Below are 25,542 nucleotides of genomic sequence, written 5' to 3' on the forward strand. Positions count from 1 at the left end.
TCCACAACTACTGCTACAACCTACCATTCCATTAGGTGCCTGTGCTTTGCACTCCCAGCCACCTGAATTTCTCTCAACAAGCACTGATCACAGTGTGCGTATCTAATCCAGGCTCTCAATCTGCGTGGGCTGGGTACCTTAATTGAAAGTGCCTGCATATAGTAAATGCTCAATTAGTATTTGTTAAGTGGAACAGAAACATACTAATTATATTCTGATATCTTCTAAATGTGGTAATGTTTAAGCTAGAAGGAATCTAGCAGAGTGATATGACTTTCTTACATAACTGAAATCTGTCAACCAGGAATAGTCAGCATTTAGCACACTCAGCTTTCATGGAACGAGGATGGTACAATTAATAAATACAGGTCAGACTGAAGGAACGTCTTAGATTCAGTATGTAACATACATAGGGTTTAAGGTTCTTTCTACTGATCTAGGAAACTGATGGTTAAAATAAGCTACTCAGTTTTCAGTTATTTGGGGAAAAGTCCAAAAAATCTGGCTCATGGTAAAGAACATGATGGCTCCCCTCAGGACAGCCATCCCTAAGGTTCTTAGCACACAAAAAGATTCAACCAATTATTTACCCCTTTTTATTTTAATGCAAGGAAATTCCTAATCCTAGAAGAAAGTAGACAAGAAAATTAAATCCCCTAACAACCCAGCAAGCAGTCGGCTGAATCTAGCAGCACAGCAGCAGCCAGCGTAACAAGCATACAGGTGTACTAAGGTTTCCTCAGCACAAGCATGCTGTGCTCTCAGAGGAGCTGCTGCCGCCACCTCTGTGGGATGGCACTTCCAGCAGGTCTTGGTCACCCACGTTAGCGTCAGTTCAAAATGGCTCAGGACTCTCAATTTCTTGCCACAGAGCCTGTCTAAAACAACTCAGTATTTTCGCCTATTCCCATTCTATCCTCCATCCAATTCCTTATGCCCTGACAAGATGCACAAGAATGTATATATACCAATTGAGGAAAAAATTTTCATGTTTTAGCTCCTTAAATGATCACTTATTTGCTCCCATCAAAACTAGTTTTAAAACTTGAAAACAAACAAAGTAAAAAGTCAAGGATCTATAAGTTAGAGATTGAGGGAAGAAATAATTTTCCAAGATCAAATGAAATCAGAAAAAGGTCAATGATTAGGTGACAGAGCCAAAAGAAAGACTTCAGCTCAAGTATGACCAAAGATGGCAACAATTTCAGAAGACTTCTGATAATCAAATAATTTATTTATTATAAGGACATATTCCACCTGACTGTATATGTTCAATAAAATGAGCTTCAGGATATAATACAGGCTCTACAACTAGAGCACTTGAATCCAAAATCCCTTCTCTGCCACATCACAGCTGTGTGACCTTTCCAAGTTACTTTCTGATATTTCTGTTCAGCTGTAAAATGGGGATTCCGACTATACCAACCAGAGGTAAATGACTATATTAGACTCCAGTTGCAGTTGCTTAAATCCCATAATACTCACCAAAAACTGGTTCATACCTAAATATCAGCTATAGGATAAAAATAAAAAGAGAGAAAGAAACAATGCTAGTACCTCAAAGTGTTTTTTTCCCCGAGGATTAAATAAGTTAATACATATAAAACCTTAAAAGGTGGTTCCTGGTACACAGTAAATACTCATTTGACATCAACTATTATTTTGTTTGTATTCAAGTGAAAGGGTATTTTTGACATTTAAAACTGAACACAAAAATTACTAGTCATGAACAATGGATTATCTTAATTTTATTTCTGTGAATTGGAAATCTATTATAAACCTATTTACCTATGAACTAGTATATGATTTTGTTTTTGGGGAAAAGACGTTGAGAACCATAAAAAAACTTAAATTTCATGCTTCAACAACACTGTGACATCAAATATAAAATAATGTGTTGCCCTAACTTAAACAGACTGAGCAAATATTCTACCAAATCCAAAATCTGAGTAGACATATCTGGGCATTAATGAATTCTGCACCAAAAGAAAAGGCACTACTTGAATACCACCTGGAACAGTTCATATTATTGAATTCTGCACCAAAAAAAGGCACTACTTGAATACCACCTGGAATAGTTAATAAATAAGACCATTGTCCTTGGTTCTTCTATTTTGCTTTTGTAACATGCCTTAAAAGCAATTACTATTCCATTACTGTTGATACTGGTAAATTTACCAGCTTATAATTTATAAGTGGAATAAACAGACGAAAATGGAGCCACCCACTACAGTTTCCAGAAGAACCAGACAGCAGCCTAAATCTTTAACAGACTCAGCATTTACTGCACCAAACAATAATCTGGACAAATCTTCATGTCTATTCATGGGAACCAAACACTGTGAACTCAAGTATCCTTTGGATTATGGCTCCAGTAGGCAGCATGTAAAGGGAAAAGTAAGTAAGAAGACAGAATTGCATCCCAGCTCCTTTACCTGCCTAGCACACAACTAATTTAACAGCACCCACAAAATTTCAAACAAGGGACCTCTTTAGTTCACTGAATTCCAAAAACATCTTCAAGATGTAGCCTCATTATCTCACAGCCAGCCTGTCTTCCATTTCCATAGTCAGCCTGTCTTCCAGTCTTACCTCATTAAATTCAAAGTTAAAAATTTTAAAGTTTTTTTCCTTGCTTGGAAAGTGCTACTTTGTAACCTTTCAATTCAGTTGATTTCTAAAGGTGAAACCAACTTCATGTGAAAAGCATCAGCTTTAAACTCAACAAAGCTTTCAAGGCTTTCTAGTAAAGAACAGAAATCTGATCAATAAAACTAAAAATATGACTAGATACAGAGTCACATTTATCTGTAATTGTGGCTTACATTAAAGCAGCTTAAATTCTCTGCAAACAAGATTTTCCAGAGAGCAAACCTGATAGGGGTACAGGCAGGCAGGATTACCTGTGATCCAATAGTGCAAAACCCCATCAATACCACAGGACCATCAATACCACAGGAAGAGCAGATATGCTTGCTGAGAGACTTGAAAGCTGCAAAACCCTATACTACCTCCTCCAACCAGCAGCCCTGTTTCTGTTGCTATGGCACACACTGAGCTTCATTTGCAAATGGATTTGGCTGTTAATGTAGGATTGTTCAATGCAAATATTTCCTTCCCAGTCCACTCAGTAGAATGGAGAGGCTGAAAATTAGTTAGCTGTATGGGAGAAGAAAGGAATAATTGAACATGGATTGCCTGTTGCGTCTTTAATTTAATTTGGTGCCCTTTCATCTTTTACTTTCCTTTATTTGCAGCCAATACTTAGTGAGCTAATTTGTACCTGGTTCATTTTCCTCCTTTTATCTTATCTACTTTAGCATCAACCATGGAAATTAGAAGCACTATGAATAAAAGATGAAGTCTGACTCAGGACATCCTTTAAGTAATATGAATTACTTAAAAACTAATTTGTGTGTGTGTGCACAATATAAAGAGCTAAGATATTTATGCCAAATACATGCCTTAGCCAGACAGCATTCCAGATCACCATCTTTTCCTTCCCCAAAAGAGCTGCAGTTTTCAGATGTTTTATCTCGTTCTACCTTTTCTCCAGAAGAGCAATGCGTAGAGAGCAATCTACAAGGAATCCATCCAAGTCAGGTTACAATAGACCATCCCATTCATAAACTAAGGGCTTAAAGAAAATAAGCTTTAAATTGAGGAAAGTGCAGGAGACTAAAGATGCATAGATTTCACTAATCTAACTTTTAAAGTGTTCAATACTGCTTGCAATGTGAGGAAAAGAATGTGTTGTAAGATGAAAAACTGAATATATCAACAGACATATTTAGTGAACAGATATCTAAAACATCATCTAAAACCACTGGGTGGGGGCAGGTGGAACAGGTAACCTTCAGGAGTTCCAGATTTTAATTTTTAAGTATGTAATGCATATTTTAAAAAACACATTTTTTCTGTTGCATGTCTACTTGATGCTTCTCCATAAAAAAGGTGCACATGCTCTTGTTTTAAGATGTTTATTTTATTTAATTATTTCCAATTGCACAAGATTTTAGTGTCTTAAAAGTTTTACATGTTCTATTTTTCTTTATAATTTCCTTTTTCCAATACTATTTTTTTTTCTCCCCCACCTTCTCCTCTTCTTTTAAGTCCCCCTTCTATGGGCCAATTTTTAAAAACCTGCTGAATTCTGCTGCTGCTTCTGCTTAATATCTAGCATCAACAAGCCCTCCTTTCAGCTTGGGAAGCATCAAAGGAAGACTGTGTTCTGACCCATTTCACTGCCAGTGTGTGCCAACTCTTTGCTCATCTAACACCTCACATCAAGAGGCTAGAAGCTGGGTATAAATGAAAAAACTCAATCCCTCTTTATAATCCAGCCCCCAAAGAGGTTAAGTAACAATAATGCACATTACTTACACTAGATCACACATCCTCACAAGTAAGACAACTTCCAAGTTGTGGAAGGAGGGAAAATAAAAAAGACTTTGGGGGTAAAATTACAGTGAATTAAAATGTAAAGGTCTTTGCTTCAGAATACAAGCCACTTCTTTTGAGGAAAAGAGCATTCATGCATTATTGATATGAGAACCAAGCCCCAAAATCAGATCACTAATCTTGGTTAGAGATATAATGCCGACCTTATTCATTTCTCTAGAGAAGCATGGAAAGAAAGCCCCACATAGTGACAGGATGGAGAAGTAAAAACGGGGAACAATTTCTTCTCCTTTTATTCATGAAGAAGAGACTAAAAAAAAAAAAAAAAAAAAAAAAATGAAGGCTGCAATCACTCTCAATAAATAGATTTTAGGGGAGGGGTTGCAGCTCAGTGATTGAACACCTGCTTCCCATATACCAGGTCCTGGGTTCATTCCTTGCTACCTCCTTAAAAAAAAAAAAAAGGGGGGGGGATTTTAAATGCTGAAAAATTAAACAAATGGGTTCAGAGTAGCAAAGCTGAAAGATTAGCATGACATGGGTGCAAATTGTGGGTGCAGTTAGGATATAGGGATACTGTACATACAGATTATTTTATGAGTTCACAGTATCCAGCTCAAACACAGAATTTCCAGAAGCCCATTTGGCTTTCGGGATTGGGGGAGGGGGCCTGGGATGGCGCGGGACTCACAGAGGCAAGATGACAAGGAATTTCAGGTGGAGGAGGGCAGTGCTCAGGCGAGACTATGCAAAATTCCAGGATTTCTTTTAGCTATAACTGTGTAAGGTGAGGAAGAAAAACTGACAAAACCATGCTACCCAGCTTCATTTGCTGCGCGCATGCACTTATCCAGAGAGCAAAATATCAGCCTCGAGAAATAACACCTGTCCTAACTCCATGCTTGCTGGCCTTGGAAGTGAACACTCGCGCCATCTCAGCAGCAGGGGGCCAGGCTGCACACCGGACGTCACAGCGAGCTCCGGGATCCAGTGGTCCAAGGGAGCTGCCTGGTGACCACGCTAAAGAAAGGCCTTTGAGAAAGGTCGGGAAAGGGACCAGCAGCCCAGCTGACAGCTTGGGCTGCGAAAAGACAACCAAAAGACAGAATAATTTCAATTCCTTTGCCAGAGAAGTCATCTTCAGGGTCAGAGAGGGCCTGTTAGGGGAAGGGAAAGAGGCAGGACCACCGGAGAAGTCAGTGTTTTTACTAATAACCATTTCCTTGACATGGGTGTACAAGAGAAGCTTGCTTACAGGCTGATTTGTGGTTACTCTCTCCATCTTCCTTCCTATATGGTTTTAGATTCAGGAACTCGAGGCTGAAAGGCCTTGGAGTGCACCACGCCAAGCCCCCCGGTGCAGGGCGCTCAGATATCTCGTCTCACCTACCCGCCCCGCTGCGCCCCGGGGTCGCAGCGCCTCCCATTCTGGGCTCCATCCTCAGGCCGCCCAGGGCCGCGTTCCGACAATCACTGCTGTGCCTCACACCTGGGCTATTCCCTCGACCCAATCTCCCCCTTGTGCGACAGCGGTCGTCTCACCCACCCTCCCCTTCCACGGACAGCGTAAACACGTCAGGGGGGCGAAGTCTGCGGACAGCCCGCAAAGAACCGCTCCACCAAGAGTCCCGACTGAGTGCACGCAGAGCCGGGAACTCAAAAGTGCGGCGAAGCGCAAGGGGCCGTGCGATGACTGCCCAGCAGGCTCCCGGGACCCTCCCGCCCCCGTCCCCTGGTGGGGCGGGCCAGCCGCTACCTCCTGGAAGAGCTCCAGACTGTAGGTGTTGTCGTCGTCGGCGAAAAAGAGTACGCCGGGCTGCGCGCGCTGGTGCTGGTGCCTCTGGCGCAGCCAGGCGAGGCCAGCATTGCGCTGCTCGGTGGCGCGCGGCAGCCCGGGCCGCTTGTAGCGCCGCGGCGTGGGCACGTGCAGGTGCGTGCTCGGCAGCCCGGCCCGCGCCAGGAAGCGGCTCACCAGCTCGCTGCGCGCCGCCGCGTCCTCCACCAGGATCCAGTGCAGTTGCGCCACCTGGCGGAACGTATTGGCCAGGCGGGTCAGCTCGGCTTTCTGCACCGGCCGGCTGTAGGTGGGCGTGATGGCATAGATGGTGGGCAGACGCGGCTCCGGCTGCGGTCGCGACTCGTTGCGCTTTTGGGCGCCGCGCCTCGGATCGCTGTCCGGGCTGCCCCTGCGGAGTGGGAGTCTAGCGGCTCCCCGACTCGCCGCATACGGAGAGAAGTAGGGACGCGGGGTCAGCGGGGGCGCCGGCCTGCGCGTGTCCACGTCGAGCATGATGATGACGATAAGGATCCAGGGCAGGAGAATGAAGAAGCGGCTGAACAGCACAGACTTCATGATGTGCGCTCTTCCGGCCTCTCGGACGCCGGGGCCGCCCCTCCGGCCCCTGAGGGGGGCGAGCCTGGGGACCCCAGCGCGCAGCTTGGACGGCGGCGGCGCCCGCAGTCAGGGAGTCGAAGGCGGCTCGCTTTCCTCGGGACCCTGGGTGCTGTGGGGGGCGGGAGCCGAGGGGCCCAGCGCTCTGCGTTGGGGGCCCGCGCAGGTGCCCAGGATGCTAGGGCTACAGCGGGTGCAGGCAGGCAGGCAAGGGTTGTGTCCCACTCCGGGCCAGCCGGCGGGAAGCGGGACTCGGTACAGCGCGCCACCGGCCCAGGAGTTGTGGCGAGCGCCGGGAAGGCGTTGGTCTCCACCGCGCTCTCTTCGAAGAGCAGGACCCGGTAGCCCGCACCCGGTGCCCTTCGCCGCTCGACTCCCGCGGCGCTACCGGCAAAGGAGCTCAAGCCCTAAGCTCCCAATGCGCTCTCTGGGGGCACCTTCGAGGCGTTCAGGCTCGGCAGGCGCTGGGAGCTTCCTTCCTCACATCCCAGGACGGGCGGCGAGGACCGGGAGGGCGCGCCGGGGATGCTGTGCCGCCAGCTCTGTTTGCACGCCGCCGCGGAAGCGTGCGCTCCTGTCCCTCGTTCTTCTCTTCTCAGAACCTCTCTGCGCTGGGGCAGCAAGATCCCAAAGCAAGGAAAGAAAGAAAAAGCATGGGGGTGGGGGCGCTGCAGACTCCAGCGTCCTCCCAGTCCTCTTGTGGAAAGACAGCAGCGCTGCTACTGGCGGAAAGGGGCTGTGAAGAGGAGGCAGGGAGGGGACCCCGACACCCTGCCGGGTCTGGCGCTAATGTCCCCGTAAGCGAGTTCTGAAGGCGACCGCTGCACCACCCGGGAGGGTGGTGGATGCTCGTTCGCTGATCTCCCGCGCTCTCTGAGCTTTCTGAAATACTGCAAGGTCTTTGGAAACCAGCCGGGAAAATGCATTCACGTGCGGAAAACTAGGGAGACCTGAGGTGGGGAATGAGTGGAGGAACAAGGCGGGAGAGAGCAAAGGGATCTCTTCTCCGGCTCACAGCTGCGGGGTTGGTGTGCTGGGGACTTACGGAATAGCGGCAACAAAAAGCGCTTTCACTGAAAGGCAGAATTCAATAGAAACCCTCAGAGACGGAGGGGTGCGGCACATAGGTGTTTGGCATGTGAGATAACCTATGAGAAAGATTAAAATCCTACTGGGCCATCGGCTCGCTGACTGCAGCTAGGTTACTGGGGGGCAGGGAGGGGATTCCTAAAACTCCAGCTGAGTATATTTAACTTATTTTTTTCTCAGTAATTTTAAGTCACAGCCCCTCATAGTTCACTGTCACCGGAATTATTCCGTTTGACCCTCAAACGACCCTTCCAAGGAGGCCTGGGATGTAGTATGGCCTTCATTTTCTGGATGAGGAAGCTGAGGCTCAGAGTTTAAAGTAATTTCTCTGAGGTCAGTGCCATGTGGCCAAGTGAAAATAGAACGTGGGTCTCCTGAGTGCAGCCCGTGGCTTCCTCACTGCCTGGCCTATGAAATCATTCCGGACAGAGGCGCGGCGGGGCTGGCCTCCTAGATATAAACACTGTACCATCTGCAGCGGTGCTCAGAGATGTATTCACTAAATGCAATGAATGTCTCATGATGATGGAGGAGGTTGTTGTTATGGGGGGAGGAGTGGGGGGTGGGAGGTGGGGGGACCTCATTTTTTTAAATGTAACATTAAAAAAAAAAAACAAAGACAAAAAAAAATCCTAACATAGCTTAACATGACATGCAGAACCCAGGCAGTGTCTGGAAGACAGTAAACAGCTGGTGCTTAATTTGGACTTCATCTATCTAGGTAACCTCATGGCTGAGCCTTGTTAGTCTGCAATGAGCTAGGAGGAAAGATGGGCCATGCTTCACAGACAGGTCCCAGGGAGATACTTGCAAAGCAGCAAGAAAGCCTTTAAAAAACACAAAAAAAAGTCTATAATGAATAATTTCTAAACCCATCTTCCGTCAATTGTCTGCATTCCTCAAGTTTGCATCAATAAATCCATCTGACGGTGCATTCTGAAGAAGGGCAGGTAGAAAACTCTGTGGCTTATGTCCCTGTCAGCCTCCCTGATGCTTCTTTCTCCCAGCCATACCCTTGCAGCTCCAGCCTATTATCAGATATCTATGTGTCTGAATTTCCCCAGATTCTAAAACCTGCTAGTGAAATTTACAAATTCAAACCCCATCTGGACCCGTGCCCCAGCACTCACAAGGGCTGGCCTTCTGTCCCAATTTTCCTCTATCACTCAAACCTGTGCTCAAAACTCTTTAGATTAGTGCATCCTATACACAGAAAACAATGAATCTGTTAGACCCCACTCTCTGGTAACCTCAAAGGCTGCTGAATACCTTGGAAATCACTGCCAGTGTCATGAGCAAAGTAGGGAGTCAGTAAAGACTCTGAAATGCCGGAAAGCAGCACCCTTCCAGAACCGGCACCTCCACCCCTCAAAGTTTACTGAAGCCTTGTTCGTCTTGTTGGAATTTTAAAATTTGGTTGGACAGGAATGCGATGTTAGATGGAGCAACGTTCAAGTGGTTACTAAAGTATATTGAAAAGCAACACTTCACTAGCCTTTGTTAGTTGGTAACTCTTGGCTATTCCCACTATACAAAAAAACCTATTTCCTAGCGGATCCTTCTCCAGGAACCAGGGCTATTTAGAGATGAAACCCTTTCAAAACTGGTCACATTTTTGAGACTGTGGTGGGAGTCAAATACCAGCGAGCTAAACTAGCACATCAAAGACTGTCGCTTCATAATTTCTATTCTTGCTAGTCAACATTTGGACCCAGGTTTACCTCCTTTAGTCCTCGGTTGGGTTCTTGTAATCATCAGACGCTTGTTTGAATCCCAACTTGGCTACTTCCTACTTGTGCAATTTCATAGCATCAATAAGTCTCTGAAAGCTTAAGTTTTCTCATCTGGAAAATGGAGTAAAGAATATTCACTGCGTGGGGATCTTGTGAGGATTAAATGGGATAAATTATGTATTTTGCAGAGGAGCTGGCATTATGCAGGCAGTCAATAAATAGTAAACCCAGGTATTACTTCCGTGAAAGAATATCTTAATTCAGGAGATCTTAATGGGAGCATCATTAGTCTACAGGAATATAAAGTGAAATCCATTCTAATCAGGACTGACAATGCCTCTAAATAGAGACCCCACCTGGAGGGAAGGTGATTCCTATTAGCGTGAATGGCTCTTTACAAATTGGGGTAAGGTAGGGAAGAAAGAGGAACTCAGATTATCCCAAAAGCAAGATGCAGTTTATCATGCTATGAAGATGGCATGATTACAAGTGACATTTTTTTTTCAAATGACTGAATATGCCATATTGTTTCATGGTCAGTAACTCAAATATGTAGACCCACATCTTTTAGGATCAAATCTGAGAAAAGATAAAGGTACAACAATTATTATTAAGGATGTCCATTTGAGGCACTGGAATAAAACTCTTTTAAGTGGAAAATATTTTCATGCTTTTAAAATATTTAGAGAGTTTATAAGCTCTGGAATGGAAACAATTCCTTTAAATGGGAGGTTGAAAAATATTTTTATGAAGTATAATCACCAGATAACTATAGTACTTTTCCACATAATTTATGATAGTCTTACATAAAACAATTTAAACTTGATCTGTGGCTGATAATGAAGGTTGGTGGAAGTCACTAGAGTAATTAAAATAATTACCTAACTGCAGAGCTTCTGCACATCCTCTCAGTGTTTAGTTTCATTTAATATTTCTAATTATTTGTTTAACTAAATGAGCATTGCTTCTTCTATACTAATGAAGTCTTGCATTGCTGGCAACAACCGTTATATTTCAGCATTCAGTTGTCCTCAAATAAACAAAGAAAGGTAAAAAAAAATCCCATCTGGGGAGTTAAAAAACATATAGTATAGTATACATTTTAACTTGGTAACTAATGTTAACTGTAACTTATGCAGCAAAAAGATTGCAGCCCTATTAGTGCAGAGTATAGAACCGATCCCATTTAACATTTAAGTCTGGAGTTCTGCTAGTGTGACTAAGTCAACCTTATAGTGACCATTTGAGAACATTGTTGATGCTTTTAGTTAAATAAGAAAGAGATCAAGATAAAAATCTATACACAAGTATTTCCAAATATCTATATGATAAAATTATGGGTATGCAAATCAGGTTATAAAAAGACTCGGAACTGGTTCATGTGCTGAATAATGTAATGTGGTAATATTGATAATCAATATCCACAAGATTTCACAACAAATTCGTAATAGGACAATATTGCACATGGGTGTAAATACTTTCCGTTAAAAATCAATTGCAAAAAATGCAATTCTGTGAAAAAATGAAGTCAAATAAATAATTCTAATAGCTCCAAATTCTAGGGATATATGACAATTTCATTGGTAACTGTCAGAAAAAAATGACATCCAAACCACAAATTAAATGGTTCATTTTATTTTATTTTTATGCATCTGGATCATTTACAAATATCACTTTTGGCCTAGAATTGATTTAACTTATAAGTTCCTTAAAATTTTAGACATTTGCAGCTATTATGGTCAAGATATGGGGTTAGAGGTATTGATTTGATCAGTAAAATCTTGTTTTTTTTATAATGGGTTGGGACCAAGATTATTAGTAAAAATGGTTTCTATAATACAAAAGTAGAAATTGGCAATTTACCCTAACAATTTTATTGAAAAGTAATTCCATTCAGTTTAAATAATAGCTGAAAAAAAAGCATGCCACCATTCTTCCTTTTCTCTTTATTAATGAATTAGTATACATAAACACCTAATAAAATATGCATAAAGTCATGTGGGTAATCTTTAAATCCCTCTTTCCCTCACTATTTTAAAAATGGGCCTTTACATTAAAACAATAATTTGTTAGGAGAATTTTACTGTAAAACTATGTAACTTACCTTTCACAGTTGTTATGAGACTCAAAAGAGAAAATATAAATAAAAGTATTTTAAGCACTGTAAAGTAGTTTATACATGTAAAATGGAGGAGAAGAATGAAACAAGATTGGCCATGAGTTGGTAATTGTTGAAACTGGAAGATGAAACATGGAGGGAGGGTTCTTTATGTTCTTGGATCCATTGTTGCAAATATTTAAAATTTTTCATAACAAAAAGTTAAAATACATAAAATATATACTAGATTGTTTACCAAGATAATATTGCTGTTATAATGCCCTTATTTAAAAACCTGCATCAAGTGCTTCATTTGTACAAAATACATGGCAGGAAGTGATGGTTGTCATGAAGAGACAGTCTGATAGGGACTTGTGCATAATGCTATAAGGAAATGAACAGATGTGTGTATGTCTATGTAGGAATAAAGGGAATTGGTGAAGGCACACAGTACAAAACTCATCAGATTCCTCAAGACTCCAAAGTGAAAAAACATTGATGGGTGAGGATTTAAAATCAAGATCCAGTGTTTGACGGTAAGCAGTATTTGATGGGCCTCCATAGACAAGGAAGCTGGATGGAGTGAGCCAAAGAGAAGACTTGATAAGAGAACATTGTCTTATCAAGTGACAACCTTCTGTGCTCCAGTAAGTCCTCCACAAATATTACCTGAATCATCCAATTGTACGTATGGCTCTCAAATTCAACGTGGTCTGAATTGGAGCTTTGCCAAGAGTGCTGATCACAGTGGGTCATACTGGTGGCCATGGGGCTCTGGCACCTTTATAGCCAGATCAAAAACTGCTTTCACCATGCCTTCTTCCATAAGATGTTAGGAAGCATTTATACTTACTTGATCGTAAGGTAATTTCACTATTTTAGATGAAGTTTAAAATTGATATAGCCTTTCATCACATTTGGCTGTGATTCATTTAAGGATATCTTGATCAAGAATACAACCTCTAATTTTAGCTCTGTTTCTATATGATTATGGTGGGGGGGGGGGTGTCCTAAAACTAAACTTTAGCAAAAACAGGGCCTGCCTCTAAACTCTCTACATTTATTTAAATAAAAGTGTTTCTTTCCAAATAGTTGTTGGTTTGTGAATGTCTTTCTTAGATATTTTGATATTGAAGGCAAAAATTAGGAGCAAAGAGAATGAGTTTGGAGAATGGGTACCAGAGACCAGAGAAAGTTCCAGTCACTGACTAGCTCTTGGGTAAGTCTCTTCATGACTCTGCATCTCAGTTTTCTCCTGTATAAAATGAATGTATTTAGATGATGTTTTCATTTCTTCGGCAGCTCAAATACATATCATGAAATGAATTGGGTTAAACAATGGGAATTTATGGTTTGAGCCTGGGAAAAAGTCCAAGTCAAGGAGTCATTAAAGCTGTGCTCTCTTCCTGAAGACTGTGGCCTTCTGGGGCTGGCTGCCAGCTATTCTTGGTCCTTAGCTTGTCATATGGCAAGACACAAGGTAGCATCTCCTGGTCTTTCTCTCTCTCTCTCTCTTTATTCTTCTAAAGAACTCCAGTAATAGGATCAAAACCCATCCTGATTGAGCCCTTCCAGTTCTTTCGTGGGTGCTGTATTGCCAATCTCCGGACAAGATTATCGTAGGTCTTACCTTAACTTCATCAAAAGGTCCTACTTAGAGTGGGTTCACACCCATAGGAATGGATTCAATTTAAGAACATGTTTTTTCTCGGGTACATACAGCTTCAAATCACCACAGATGATCTCTCTCTAGAGTCCATAGGAAATGCACTTTGAAGTTTTTTCAAAAAAAGAGAGCTTGCATTAAACTTTAATATTATTCTCTTTACCAGTTATAATTTTGGCCAGTTGCATATATTTGGTAGCTGCAGACAAGGATAAAGAAGTTTTGTGGTACCTTTTTAAACAAGGAAGCATCTCTTTTTTATACGTCTTAGTAAATCTAGTTCCTGTAGACAAGTACATGTTATATGAACAAACTACCTCCAAAATATAAGAACTGTCAATATAATAGAACATTGTCAACATTTTGTGTAGTTTCTCCTAAATGTGGTTGTTCATTGGCTTGAATTAGTTTGTTTTTATAATTTTCATAAAAATTTAATTTATGAGCCTGCAGTTGGACAACTGAAGTGCCTACATGTATTAGTTTCCATTTCTTGAGTGCCAAATTAAGTATGACTTCCCTTGGGTGCGTTTTTGATGTTCTAAATGACATATGAATCCCCCCAACAAAATGAACAGAGGGGTTGTTCTCTTATTCCTCTGCCTGTCAGGTGTTTATAGCATCAGACTAAGAATCTAGCCACAGATTCATTCAGAAAAGGAGTTCAATAGGAACTGAGTCTCACCTAAGGGTGACAAAATTCAGTCCATTATTTTTTAAGAAAAGTGCTTGGAGTTCTATTCAAATTCTATTCAGATTTGCTGCAGTTTAACCAGCAAATTCATCATTCCCAAATTATACTGTAATTGTTGAGTCGCATCAACTAACCAAAAACAAAAGTCCTCAAATTCCAAATGAAGTCCTTGTTCTAATCTTCCAGTAACCAGGTCCCTGAGCTGTCACTGTGAAGGTGCTATCTGTCTGTATGGTCCAGAAGCATTTGATTATTCAGAAATATAACACTGAAACCTAAGAGTTTGAGCACTATCTCCCCACACCTTACTACCGTACATAGAAGTTACCTGAGACCTCGGGTAACCTTGTCTGGAGATTGGCAATACGGCACCCAGGAAAGAGCTGTGGAAGGGGTGCCTGGGAATCAGGAGACCCAAGTCAGTATCCTAGAGACCCACTCACTGGTTACCATCTGAATTTTTTCCCTCATTTGTCAAATGAATATGGTAACAATAATTGTCTCCTGTCATTGCTCCTAAAATTTGAGATGCCACTTTAATACAACCCTATAATGTTTAAGTACAGATTGTAAGAAACTGTTCCAAGTCATAGAGCCAGTATGTATGAGAGACAGAATTTGAATCCAATTCTTTTGTTATTTTTGTTGTTGTTATTCCAAAGTCAACATTCTTTCCACCATAGCTGTTTTTCACCTGTGTAAAAGTTAAGCAGCTAATAGAAACTCTGTAAGTATAAATTGTTTCAGCATTTAAAGTCCTTGTGATCCCATGCATTGGTTGATACTTGTAAAGTGCTTAGAACAATAATGCAGTAAGTGCTCAGTAAGCATTAGTTGTTCCTGCCGTTGTTATTATTATTATATTATTATTATTATTTTATTGTGTAGGCTGTATTTTTGACTTCTGAGTACAGTAATGAATCTGTGACAATTAGGACTCATTAGCATACACCTCTAAGAATGAGTAATCAAATGGTCATTGTAATGCAAAAGCACAAATTGATGGTATACAAGGGCTGGATTTGGGGTCAGAAGATCAAGGTTCCAGGTCCAATCCCTGACATTTTATCACTTATAACAATAATAACCACTTAGAGGGCGGGGATTCATGAGGATTAATTGCCACAGTGTGTCTGAAAGTCTATTTGTAATTGGCACAGCACTATAAAAACACTAGTCGATATTTAGAGAAGGTAATCTCTTTTGGGCCTAAGGATTTATTGATACTCCCTGTTTCCAATTTGTTGCTTCTAGCATTAGACCCGGGATATTTACTGGACTGTCTGTAATTGATGGAATGTGGCATACAAACTAGAAGGGTTCCTTTCTTTACTTCTTTTTTTTTTTTTAAACAAGGACAGTTGGTTATCAGGAGAAACAAAATCTCAAACGATATTGTTGTTCAGAAGGAATGACTCCTAAAGAGATGTCAATCCATTCCAATGCAGGTGTCAGGGTTGCCAGCAAAAGCACGACTCACCCAGGCTCTGATGGAAAGACATTTTACTCACATAGAGAAGAGACAGAACAAAGTTGCTTCACTTAGACAGTGGGTCGCAATGCTTGGCTCATGCAGGGAGATATTCTACGTGCAACCTTCGCTTGTGTTTGTGTGCTGTAGTGGAGGAATCCCATTCCCTCCCTGCCAGGGACAGATATGCCATCGGGGTGTTAGCTGGATGTCATCAAGCTGGAGTAAGACTGTCTCCAGTGAATATTTACATGTGCTTGGGTTTAGGGGAAGGAATGTACTTGCAGCCCCCTTTTCTACTAGGAATTTGTTTTATATCCCTCCAAGCCTGAGCACAGGATGAACTGTGGATCCTAGGGAAAGGCAGCAGGCAATATTAGGACTGTTCTACCACAGTTTGCCCCTGATTTTTCCTGAGACCTCAATAGACAAACTAAATATCTTGCTGTGCTCATCGTCCATTTCAGATGGCAAGCTGCGTGTTTGGGGCATGGCACACAGCTGTGGTAGAGATCATTCGTGTGCACATTTTTCTAAAATCTGTAGGCATCATTAGAGGAAGGCAACAAATAGAATCACAACCAGCTACCCCACCCATTGCCTTGCTCAAACCAGCTCAGTAGGTTGAAGGACTGCATTGCTCCAATCTAGTGGAGGACTTGAACTGCATTTTTCATGTCCTCTGATATAATGTGCCCAGATTCATTTATGTAAAAGCAAAATTTCTCTTCTAGTACATCACATGCACTCCCAGCTAGCACCATCAGAACGTCCAGCACTCTACAGTTTTGGATGGCAATGCCACACTGTCTATCTCACACTGGAGTAGTCCCTGCAAATCAACTGTAGAATTAAATCCCCTTTCTATAATTCTAGACATGTTGTATATAGCCTTTTCTAGTTCATGTACACTGATTCTGGGTATATGTACTGCCTGGTGGAAGGCACTGATGCATCACAGGGGGATCTGTCTGTTGTGTGATGGCTGTAGTGTGCAAAAGAGCCCAGTTGGGAATTTGAGGGGATGTTATGCTTCTTTCTGGAGTGATATAGGGAACCACATATCCTAAGCCACATTACCCCCACCATCACAGGAGAAAGGCCTTAAATAAATTATGCCCACAAAAGTCAAATTGTAAATATCTCTATTTGCTCAGGACAATAAGGGAAGGAACATACTGGAAATTCCTTTATCTACTAGGGGTTTGTGTTATATTCTACCAAGCCTACATGTCCAGTCCAGAGCACAGGCTGTGTTTGCAGATCCCCAGGGTAGCAGGCTATGCTAAGAATGCCTCCTACCACAGATAAAATTAATTTAGTGTATTGGTGGTTAATATATGTGAGGTTTTTAAAAGTGTTTGCTTAAAATTTTCAGAGAAATTGACCAGGAGTGGTAAACAATACTAGGCAACCCTGCCTGCCTCAGAGTTGTTATGAGGCTCACGCTTGTTAATGGAAGCAAACACTTCATCAATTGTAATGGGCTAACAAACAATCTTACATTTCTGATGCAAGTAGTTAAAACTATGTCTCTTTCTATGTTTTGAACAGTTATGGAAAGAGAGATATGTTATATAAGAGCAGGGAGAAAAGCAGTGAGAGAGAGAGGAGGGCTGGGAAAAGAAATAAGACTAAAGAAAAAAAGGACTAAAGCTGTTCTGTCTAAGGTAGTACCCAGTAGTCATATGTGACTGTTGATCCCTTGAAATGTGGCTCATCTGAATGAAGATGTAAGTATAAGTGTAAGGATAAAATATACACAGACTGCAAAGCCTTAGTACAAAAAAGAAAGAATGTAAAATATCTCATTATTACTGGTTTATATTGATAACATGTTGAAATGATAATACTTTGGAAACATTGGGTTAAACAAATTTAATTAATTAAAAGTAATTTTACCTGTTTCTTTTTTACTTATGTATTCTATGAAAAAGTTTGAATATTCATATGTGGTTGCATTATATTTCTACTGGACAGCACTGGGCTGTACAAAAGGGGGAAGGAGCATCAAGAGATACAGAAAGAGAAAGAGAATATAGTCACAGACAGCCATGGGCCTAAACAGATCCACCGGTCTGCAGGACATTCACACAGAACCTTGTGTTGAGGACTTTGTGATAGTCTTTCTTTTTTTACCCACAGTACAGCACAAATAGGATAATCCAGCCTGACTGGAGCCAGATGAAAAGAAATCAGGAGTCAGATCTTGTCCACAGGTCACAACATCCTGATCCCTGTTTTAGGAATTATTAATTCCTTTTCTTAAGTTCAAAAGTTTGTTATTTTTATTTTAAAAGCCTACATGGTGGCCACAGCGGGGGCCTGGGTCATCTGCACAGACATCCTGGTATGCATCTTGACCAGATGGTTGGTGAGCTCCTGGTAGAGAGACCTGGTGAACACAGTTTCCTTTCAGAGGTGAAATAGCTGTAGGTCTTGGAGATGGCATCGAAGGTGGCCTTGGTCAAGTTGCCCAGGGTGGCTGTGCAGCTCATGGCCGAGGTATAACAGTTGTAGATAACGGCCAGCACAGCAGCTTCTTGGGCACGGGCCGAGACAATGTCAGTGCCTCTGGGAGTGGGAATGAGGTATACCAGCACAGTGCCACAGCATCCTGTCATTGTGCAAGGGACAGTGTGGGGCTTGCTGATCTTATCTCCCCAATAGCCCTGCCACACAGGGACAACAGAGAGCTTGGCCAGAATGATGGCCCTGCGGATGGCTACCTCCTTGGAGATGGTTTGTCTCTCTGAGGGGTTGGACCTGTAGGGCTGGATTTCCTCTGTGGGCAGGATGTAGGAGGAGGAGAAGAGGGAAGGCAGAGCCTAATTGTGCCCTTGAGGCACAGGATCCTGCCTATGAGTGATTGTAATCTAGTCCCAACAATGTTTTTGGCTCTGACTAATCAGATCAGCAAATGCTCTTGCCTGGGCAGACATTTAAGAGGCTAAGGCTTAGAATGATGCCGGCGAAGGACAGATGCTTAAGGCAGGGGTTCACAACCTTTTTCGTTCCACAGAAGCCTTTGCCAGTCAGGTGAAAACCACTGCCCCCTTACTAAATCCACACTATATTGTGTATTATTTAATAAAATTATCATGCCCACACTGACACGTCCCTACAAGAATAACATTTTTTTTGAATTTCAATTCAAGCTCACAGATCCTTGTTAAGAACTCCTTCTGGCTTGAAGTTTCTCTTTTCCAAATGGGCAAGGAGGCAGAGCACAGCTGAAAAGGGTATTGAAAATCTCCCCTGAGGCATTCCAGGACAAGAGTCTGTATCAAGACCACGGCAGTGAGGGCCAGGCTCCACAAAAGACTTCTAGGGTTCCATTGCTACTCACTTGTCTCAAGTGGACTTCTTTATTTTCTCACATTTATTATCTTTCCATCTTCCACTGCTCCCTCTTGTTTCACTTGTTTCATCCCAATGATATGTGTTATATAGATTAGAATTTTCCATGGTGTCAGAGATATAGGTTGGTTTATTTTACTTTATTTTTCTATTTCTAATAAGAAGTATAGCTAAAATGCATTCAGTAGTTATATACTAGTCACCATTCTAAGTATTTTAAATGTGTTATGCCATTGAAGCCTTACAACATGACCAGGTAGTATTCTCATTTTACAGATGGGAAATTGAGGTAGAGAAAGGTGTTTACCTCGTGAGCAGGGCAGCTACGATATGAACATAGGCCACCCTAAATCCATAACACATGTTTTTAACCTCTACCTGGGCTGTCTCTCTTCATTTGACTTTCTCTCTACAGTTTAGTCTCTCTGCTTCCATCCCATCTTTTACTTACTTTTAAAAAATTTTACTCTACTGCTTTTCTGTCTCCTTTCATTTTCTTTGGCCTGAATCCTTTGCTTTACTCTTCTGTTAAACTTACATCCTACCTTTATTTTCTTATTTGAAATGTCTTTTCCTTCTACTCTCTTACACTTTTCTGTACTTTTTAAGTACATGTTCAATGGTCAGTGGTCAAAATACAGATGCAGGAACAGTGGTAAAGTAACCCCACGAACAAAGATGGGGGGTCAGAGAGGAGTTGGTCCTCCTTCCTCCAGTTCTGGTGGCTACCCTCTTATTCCCCCATGGCAATGGTTCTCAGACTTGAGCATACATCAGAATCACCTTGCTGGGTGGCTGGATAGAATGCAAACTTGGTCTCACTCCCAGAGTTTCTAAATCAGCAGGTCTGGGATGGGGCCTGGGAGTATATGTTTCTAACAAGTTCCCATGTGATGCTGATGCTGCTGGCCCACCAACCACAGTTGGAAAAGCATGCTCTGCGAAGTTCAGGGTAGGTTCTCCTAAATGCTTCTTTTACTCTCAGGAGACCCACAGACATAAGTCTCTCTATGGATAGATTTTTGTTCTCAGAGCACTATGATGCTGCCTGAAAGTCATCTCAATTATGTGATTTTAAAACCTCTGTTCTTTAGTACATAAAGTCATCAGAGTTTTGGCAAATTGTTTCAAAATTCCATGAGCTAAGAGGGTAACATCATCAACAAAGTGGTGTGAGACACCCCTCGAAAGTCTCCTCTCACATTCAACTAATAAAAGGACAAATTCCACTCTTTTGGAACAATAGAGACTGGAGAAGGACTCAACAAATGATGAATCAAAGAAAAAGAGGAGTAATCTCCAGGAGTAGGTAGGAGATTTCCATCCTAGACCTGCTAGTCTGGACCCCTCCCCCTCACTCAGCCCCATGCAGCTCAGGAATCATACAAAGGTAGCATGGCCCAAGTCTTCCTGCCTTGGGTACAGACTAGAGAGCCACTTATAGCAGTGAATTAGAACCCATGCATATCCTCTACAGGGAACCAAGTCATCAGAAAGTCAGGGCAGAACACAAGCAAGGGAAGAGTGTGGTATACAAAAGGGGACTGGGGGGGGGGAGGGGAGAGAGAGAGAGAGAGAGAGAGAGAGATTGAAGAAGAATTGTTAGCAGTAAGAGCATACACTCAATTCAGTCTCTGTTGACTAATGCAAAACAGACTTTTTTAAATTGACCCACCTTTCTGGAGTGACCCCATCTGGGTCTCTGGGGTGGGACACCCTCATTGGGGAAGAAAACAGAGGAAGAAAATTCTCACAGAAAAAAAGGGGACAGGGATTGAACTGCTGTAAGGAAATTCAGGTGCCAGACCAGAAAAGCATAAGGAAAAGGGGTCAGTGAGTGAGGAAGGTAATTTTAGCAAATCACAGGAGCTGGGGGAAAAAATTCTATGCACAAAAAAAGAAACAAAACAGGTCAAGATTCCTAGAGAAGAAACAAAGGAAAGGCAGTTTTCACCTGCAGGTGAAACAATTACACATAAAAGGACAATCTTAAGAATTGTACCACATATACAGAGCAAAAATCAGATGAAGAAGAGTGAGAAAATATGACCTGTTAAACATGGGCTGCACTAAAGATCCAGAAAAGTTGGGCCAAGTGTCGAAGAAGAGCCTCAGCACAAAACCAATCAACAAGACACCCTAGGCAACAAGGAGAAACTGAAGTTCCATGTTAACACATCAAAATAATCAGAAACCCAGATATCAGCAGAATTTACAAACCATACTAAGGAAAAGGAAGATATGACTCAGTCAAGGGAACACATTAACAATTCAGAGGAGGGAAAAATGGATGTGGCTCAAGTGATAGGGCTTCCACCTACCATATAGGAGGACCTGGGTTTGATCCCTGGGGCCTCCTGGTGAAAAAGAAGAAGAGGAAGAGTGCCTGCATGGTGAGCCACTGCCCATGTGGCAAGCCAGTGCCTGTGCAGCAAGCCAGTGCCCACATGGCAAACTGAGTGCCCATGCAGTGACAGTGCCCATGTGGTGAGCCAATGCTCACACAAGTGAATAATGCAGCAAGATTATGATGCAACAAAAGAGAGACAAAGGGGAGAGTCGAAGTGAAGCACAGCAGAAAGGAGGAACTGAGGTGGAGCACCTAAGAGGGACCCTCTCTGCACAGCAGAGGTCCCTAGGATTGAATCCCAGTGAATCCTAGAGAAGAAAAAATTAGGAGAGAAGACCAAAAAGAGAAGCAGATACAAAAGATCACACTGCAAATGGATACAGACAGCAAAAACAGCAGGGCAGGGGGAGGGGAAGGATGGGAAATAAAAAAAAATAAGTCTTTAAAAAATTTCAGAGGAGACACAAAATTTGGAACAAATAATAAAAGAAGTCAAACAAATCTTCTAAATCAATGAAAGGAAATGGAGGAAAATATGGATTTAAAGCTAAAAGATTTTGAGAAGAAAATGTGTGAGCAAAAAAAAGAATTTTAAAGTATAAAAAGAAACAACAAATTATAGAGATGAAAGGCACAATAATGGAGGTTAAAAACACACTGGAGGCATACAACAGATCTGAACAGGCAGAAGAAAGAATCAATGAACTAGAAGACAGGACAATTGGAATCATACAGTCAGAAGAACAGATAAAGAAAAGAACAGGAAAAATTGAGCAGTCTTTCACAGATTTGAATGATAGCATGAAGAGTACAAACATATACATCAAGGGTGTCCCTGAAGGAAAAGAGAAGGGAAAAGGGGCAAAAAGAATATTTGAGGAAATAATGGCCCCAAATTTCCAATTCTTATAAAAGACAGAAATATACATGTTCAAGAAGTGCAATATGCTCCAAAAAGAATAAATCCCAATAGATCTACTCTGACACACATGCTAATCAGAATGTGAAATGACAAAGATAAAGAGATAATTATGAAAGCAGCAAGAGAACAGTGATTCGTCACATATAAGAGATCCTCAGTAAGACTAAGAGCTGATTTTTTGTCAAACCATGGAGGTGAGAAGGTAATGTATGATATATTTAAGATAGTGAAAGAGAAAAACTGCCACCCAAAAATCTTTGTTTGACATAACTGTCCTTCAAAAATTAGGGGAAGTTTAAAATATTCCAATAAAAACAAACTGAGAGAGTTTGCCAACAAAAGAAATGCCTTACAAGAAATACTAAAGGGAGTTCTACAGGTTGGAAGGAAAAGCAGGAGATCTTCAGTAAAGGTAACTAAAAGAGCAAATGCAAAAACCCAACTTTACTCTTTAACTCCAGAAGACAACTGAATAAGAAAAAGGCATATTTTCTGATATTGGACACAAAACATAAAGTGGTAATGTGGGACAAAAACATAAATAGGGGAAACAGAAGGATATTGGAACAGAGAACATGTATGCTATTGAAGCTAATAGTATCTTTTCAAATTAGTAGGTTATAGATGTGGGTTGTATAATACAAACCCCAGGAAAACCACAAAATTTTAAAAACATATACAGAAAGAGAAAGGAGAAAAGGATCAGATATATCACAAAAGATCAATTATACAGAAACAGTGGTTGCAATAAAGGAAAAAGAGGCAATAAAAGATATGACATATAAAAATCAAAGGACAAAATGGCTGAAGTAAGCACTACCTTTACAATAATAGCACTGAATGTTAATGAACTGAACTTCACAATCAAATGACACAGGTTGGCAGAATGGATAAAAATGAATGATCCAACCATATGTTGTTTATACCCAAAGCCCCAAGCAGGTTGAAAGTCAAAGGATGGAAAATGATATTCTGTGCAAATAATAATCAAAAAAGATCTGTATACTAATATCAAACAAAATAGACTTTAAGTCAAAAGCTGTTATAAGAGACAAAGAAAGGCCAATCCACCAAGAGGAAATAGCAATCATAAATATTTATGCCCCTAACCATGGTGTCCCAAAATACATGAGGTAAACACTGGAAAAACTGAAAGGAGAAATAGACACCTTTACAATAATAGTTGGAGACTTCAATAAACCACTCTCATCAATAGATAGAACATCTAGACAGAATATCAATAAAGAAACAGAACTTGAATAATATGATAAATGAACAAGACCTAACAGTCATATACAGAACATTGCACCCCAAAACAGCAGGATATACATTCTTCTCAAGTGCACATGGATCATTCTCCAGGATAGAACGCAGGGTGAATCACAAAACAAGTCTCAATAAATTTAGAAAGGTTGAAATTATACAAAGCATCTTCTTTGACCATAATGGACTGAAACTGGAAATCAATAACTGGAAGAAAACTGGAAAATACACAAATATATGCACGTTAAATAGCATTCTCTTAAAAAATCAGAAGGTCAAGGAAGAAACTCCAAAGAAAATCAGTATATATCTTGAGATGAAATGAAAATGAAAACACAACATATGAGAACTTATGGAATGCAGTAAAGGCAATGATGAGAAGGAAATTAATAGTCCTAAATGCTTACATTAAAAAAAGAAGAAAGAGCTAAAATCAAAGACCTAAATAAACACCTGGAGGAACTAGAAAGATCAGCTAGTTAAATCCAAAACAAGCAGGATGAAAGAAATAAATATTAGACCAAAAGTAAATGAAATTGGGAATAAAAAAACTACAGAGAGCATTAACAAAACCAAAAGTTGCTTCTTTGAAAAGATCAATAAAATTGACAAGCCATTAGCTAGACTGACAAAAATTAAAAGAAATAAAATAAAATGCAAATAAATAAAAAATATGGGAGGCATTAATACTGATCCTACAGAAATAAAAAAGATCATAAGAGGATACTATAAACAGCTGTATGTGAACAAATTAGACAACATACATGAAATGGACAAATTCCTAGAAATATACAAACTATATATACTGACTAGATTCTAGTCACTAGAAGAAATAGAAGACCTCAACAGACCAATTTCAAGTAGAAACATTGAATCAGTCATCAAAAACCTTCCAACAAAGCAAAGCCCAGGACCAGATGACTTCACTGGTGAATTTTACCAAACATTCCAAGAAGAATTAATACCAATCCTGCTCAAACTCTCCCAAAAAGTTGAACAGGAGAGAATACTACCTAACTCATTCTATGAAGCCAACATCAGCCTAATATCAATGACAGAAGAAGATACTACAAGAAAAGAAAATTACAACCCAATTTATCCTATGGATATAGATGCAAAAATCCTCAAAAAATACTTGTAAATTGAATCCAACAGCACATTAAAATAATTATACACCATGATCAAATGGGTTTTATCCAAGGTATGCAAGGTTCCACATAAGAAAATCAAGTAATATAATACTCCACTTTAACAAAATGTAGGAAAAAAAACCATGATCATCTCCATTGGCACAGAAAAGGCATTTGAAAAAATTTGGCATCCTTTCTTGATAAAAACACTCTGAAAGATAGAAATATAAGGAAACTTCCTCAACATGATAAAAGGGCATATATTCATATGGGAATATATATTATATATTTATGATAAAGGACATAAATTCATAACTAACATCAGACTCAATGATAAAAGACTGAAATCTTTTCCTCTGAGATCTGGAACAAGACAAGGATGCCCACTGTCACCACTGTTATTCAACATTGTGCTGGAAGTTCTAGATAGCGCACTGAGGGAGAAAAAGAAAAGGCAGCCAAATTAAACAGGAAGAAATAAAACTTTCATTATCTGAAGATAACATGATCCTATATAAAGAAAGTCCCCCCAAATCTACAACAAAATACTAACGCTAATAAAGGAATTCAGCTAAGTGGCGGGGTACAAGATTAATACCCAAAACTCAGTAGTGTTTCTATACATTAGTCATGAGCAATCTGAGGAGGAAATCAAGGAAAAATTCCATTTATAATAGCAACTTAAATAATCAAATACCTAGGACTAAATTTAACCAAGGATGTAAAAGACTTATACACAGAAATCTATAAAACCTTTCTATAAGAAATCAAGGAAGATCTAAATAAAGGGAAGGGTATTACATGTTCATGGATTAGAAGACTGAATATTTTAAAGATGTCAGTTCTACCCAAAATGCCATCCCAATTCCAACAGCTTACGTTCCAGAAATGGAAAAACCAATTATTAAATTTATTTGGAAAGGTAAGGGGCCCCAAATAGCCAAAACCATCTTGAAAAAGAAGTTGGATGAAT

At 40.7% G+C, this 25,542-nt stretch overlaps 1 protein-coding gene across 1 annotated transcript in view; it reads right to left on the bottom strand.

The window, feature by feature from the left end:
• The window catches only part of B3GAT2 (beta-1,3-glucuronyltransferase 2), a 96,318-nt gene extending 88,446 nt beyond the window's left edge, over positions 1-7,872 (bottom strand). Inside the window, exon 1 of the mRNA XM_023585877.3 lies at positions 6,158-7,872. Coding sequence (XP_023441645.1) covers positions 6,158-6,754 — 597 coding nt within the window. The 5' untranslated portion in view covers positions 6,755-7,872. The remainder of the gene's footprint in view (positions 1-6,157) is intronic.
• Between the last annotated feature and the right edge of the window lie 17,670 nt (positions 7,873-25,542).

The sequence above is a fragment of the Dasypus novemcinctus genome, chromosome 11 (assembly GCF_030445035.2).
Source record: "Dasypus novemcinctus isolate mDasNov1 chromosome 11, mDasNov1.1.hap2, whole genome shotgun sequence".
NCBI lineage: Eukaryota > Metazoa > Chordata > Mammalia > Cingulata > Dasypodidae > Dasypus > Dasypus novemcinctus.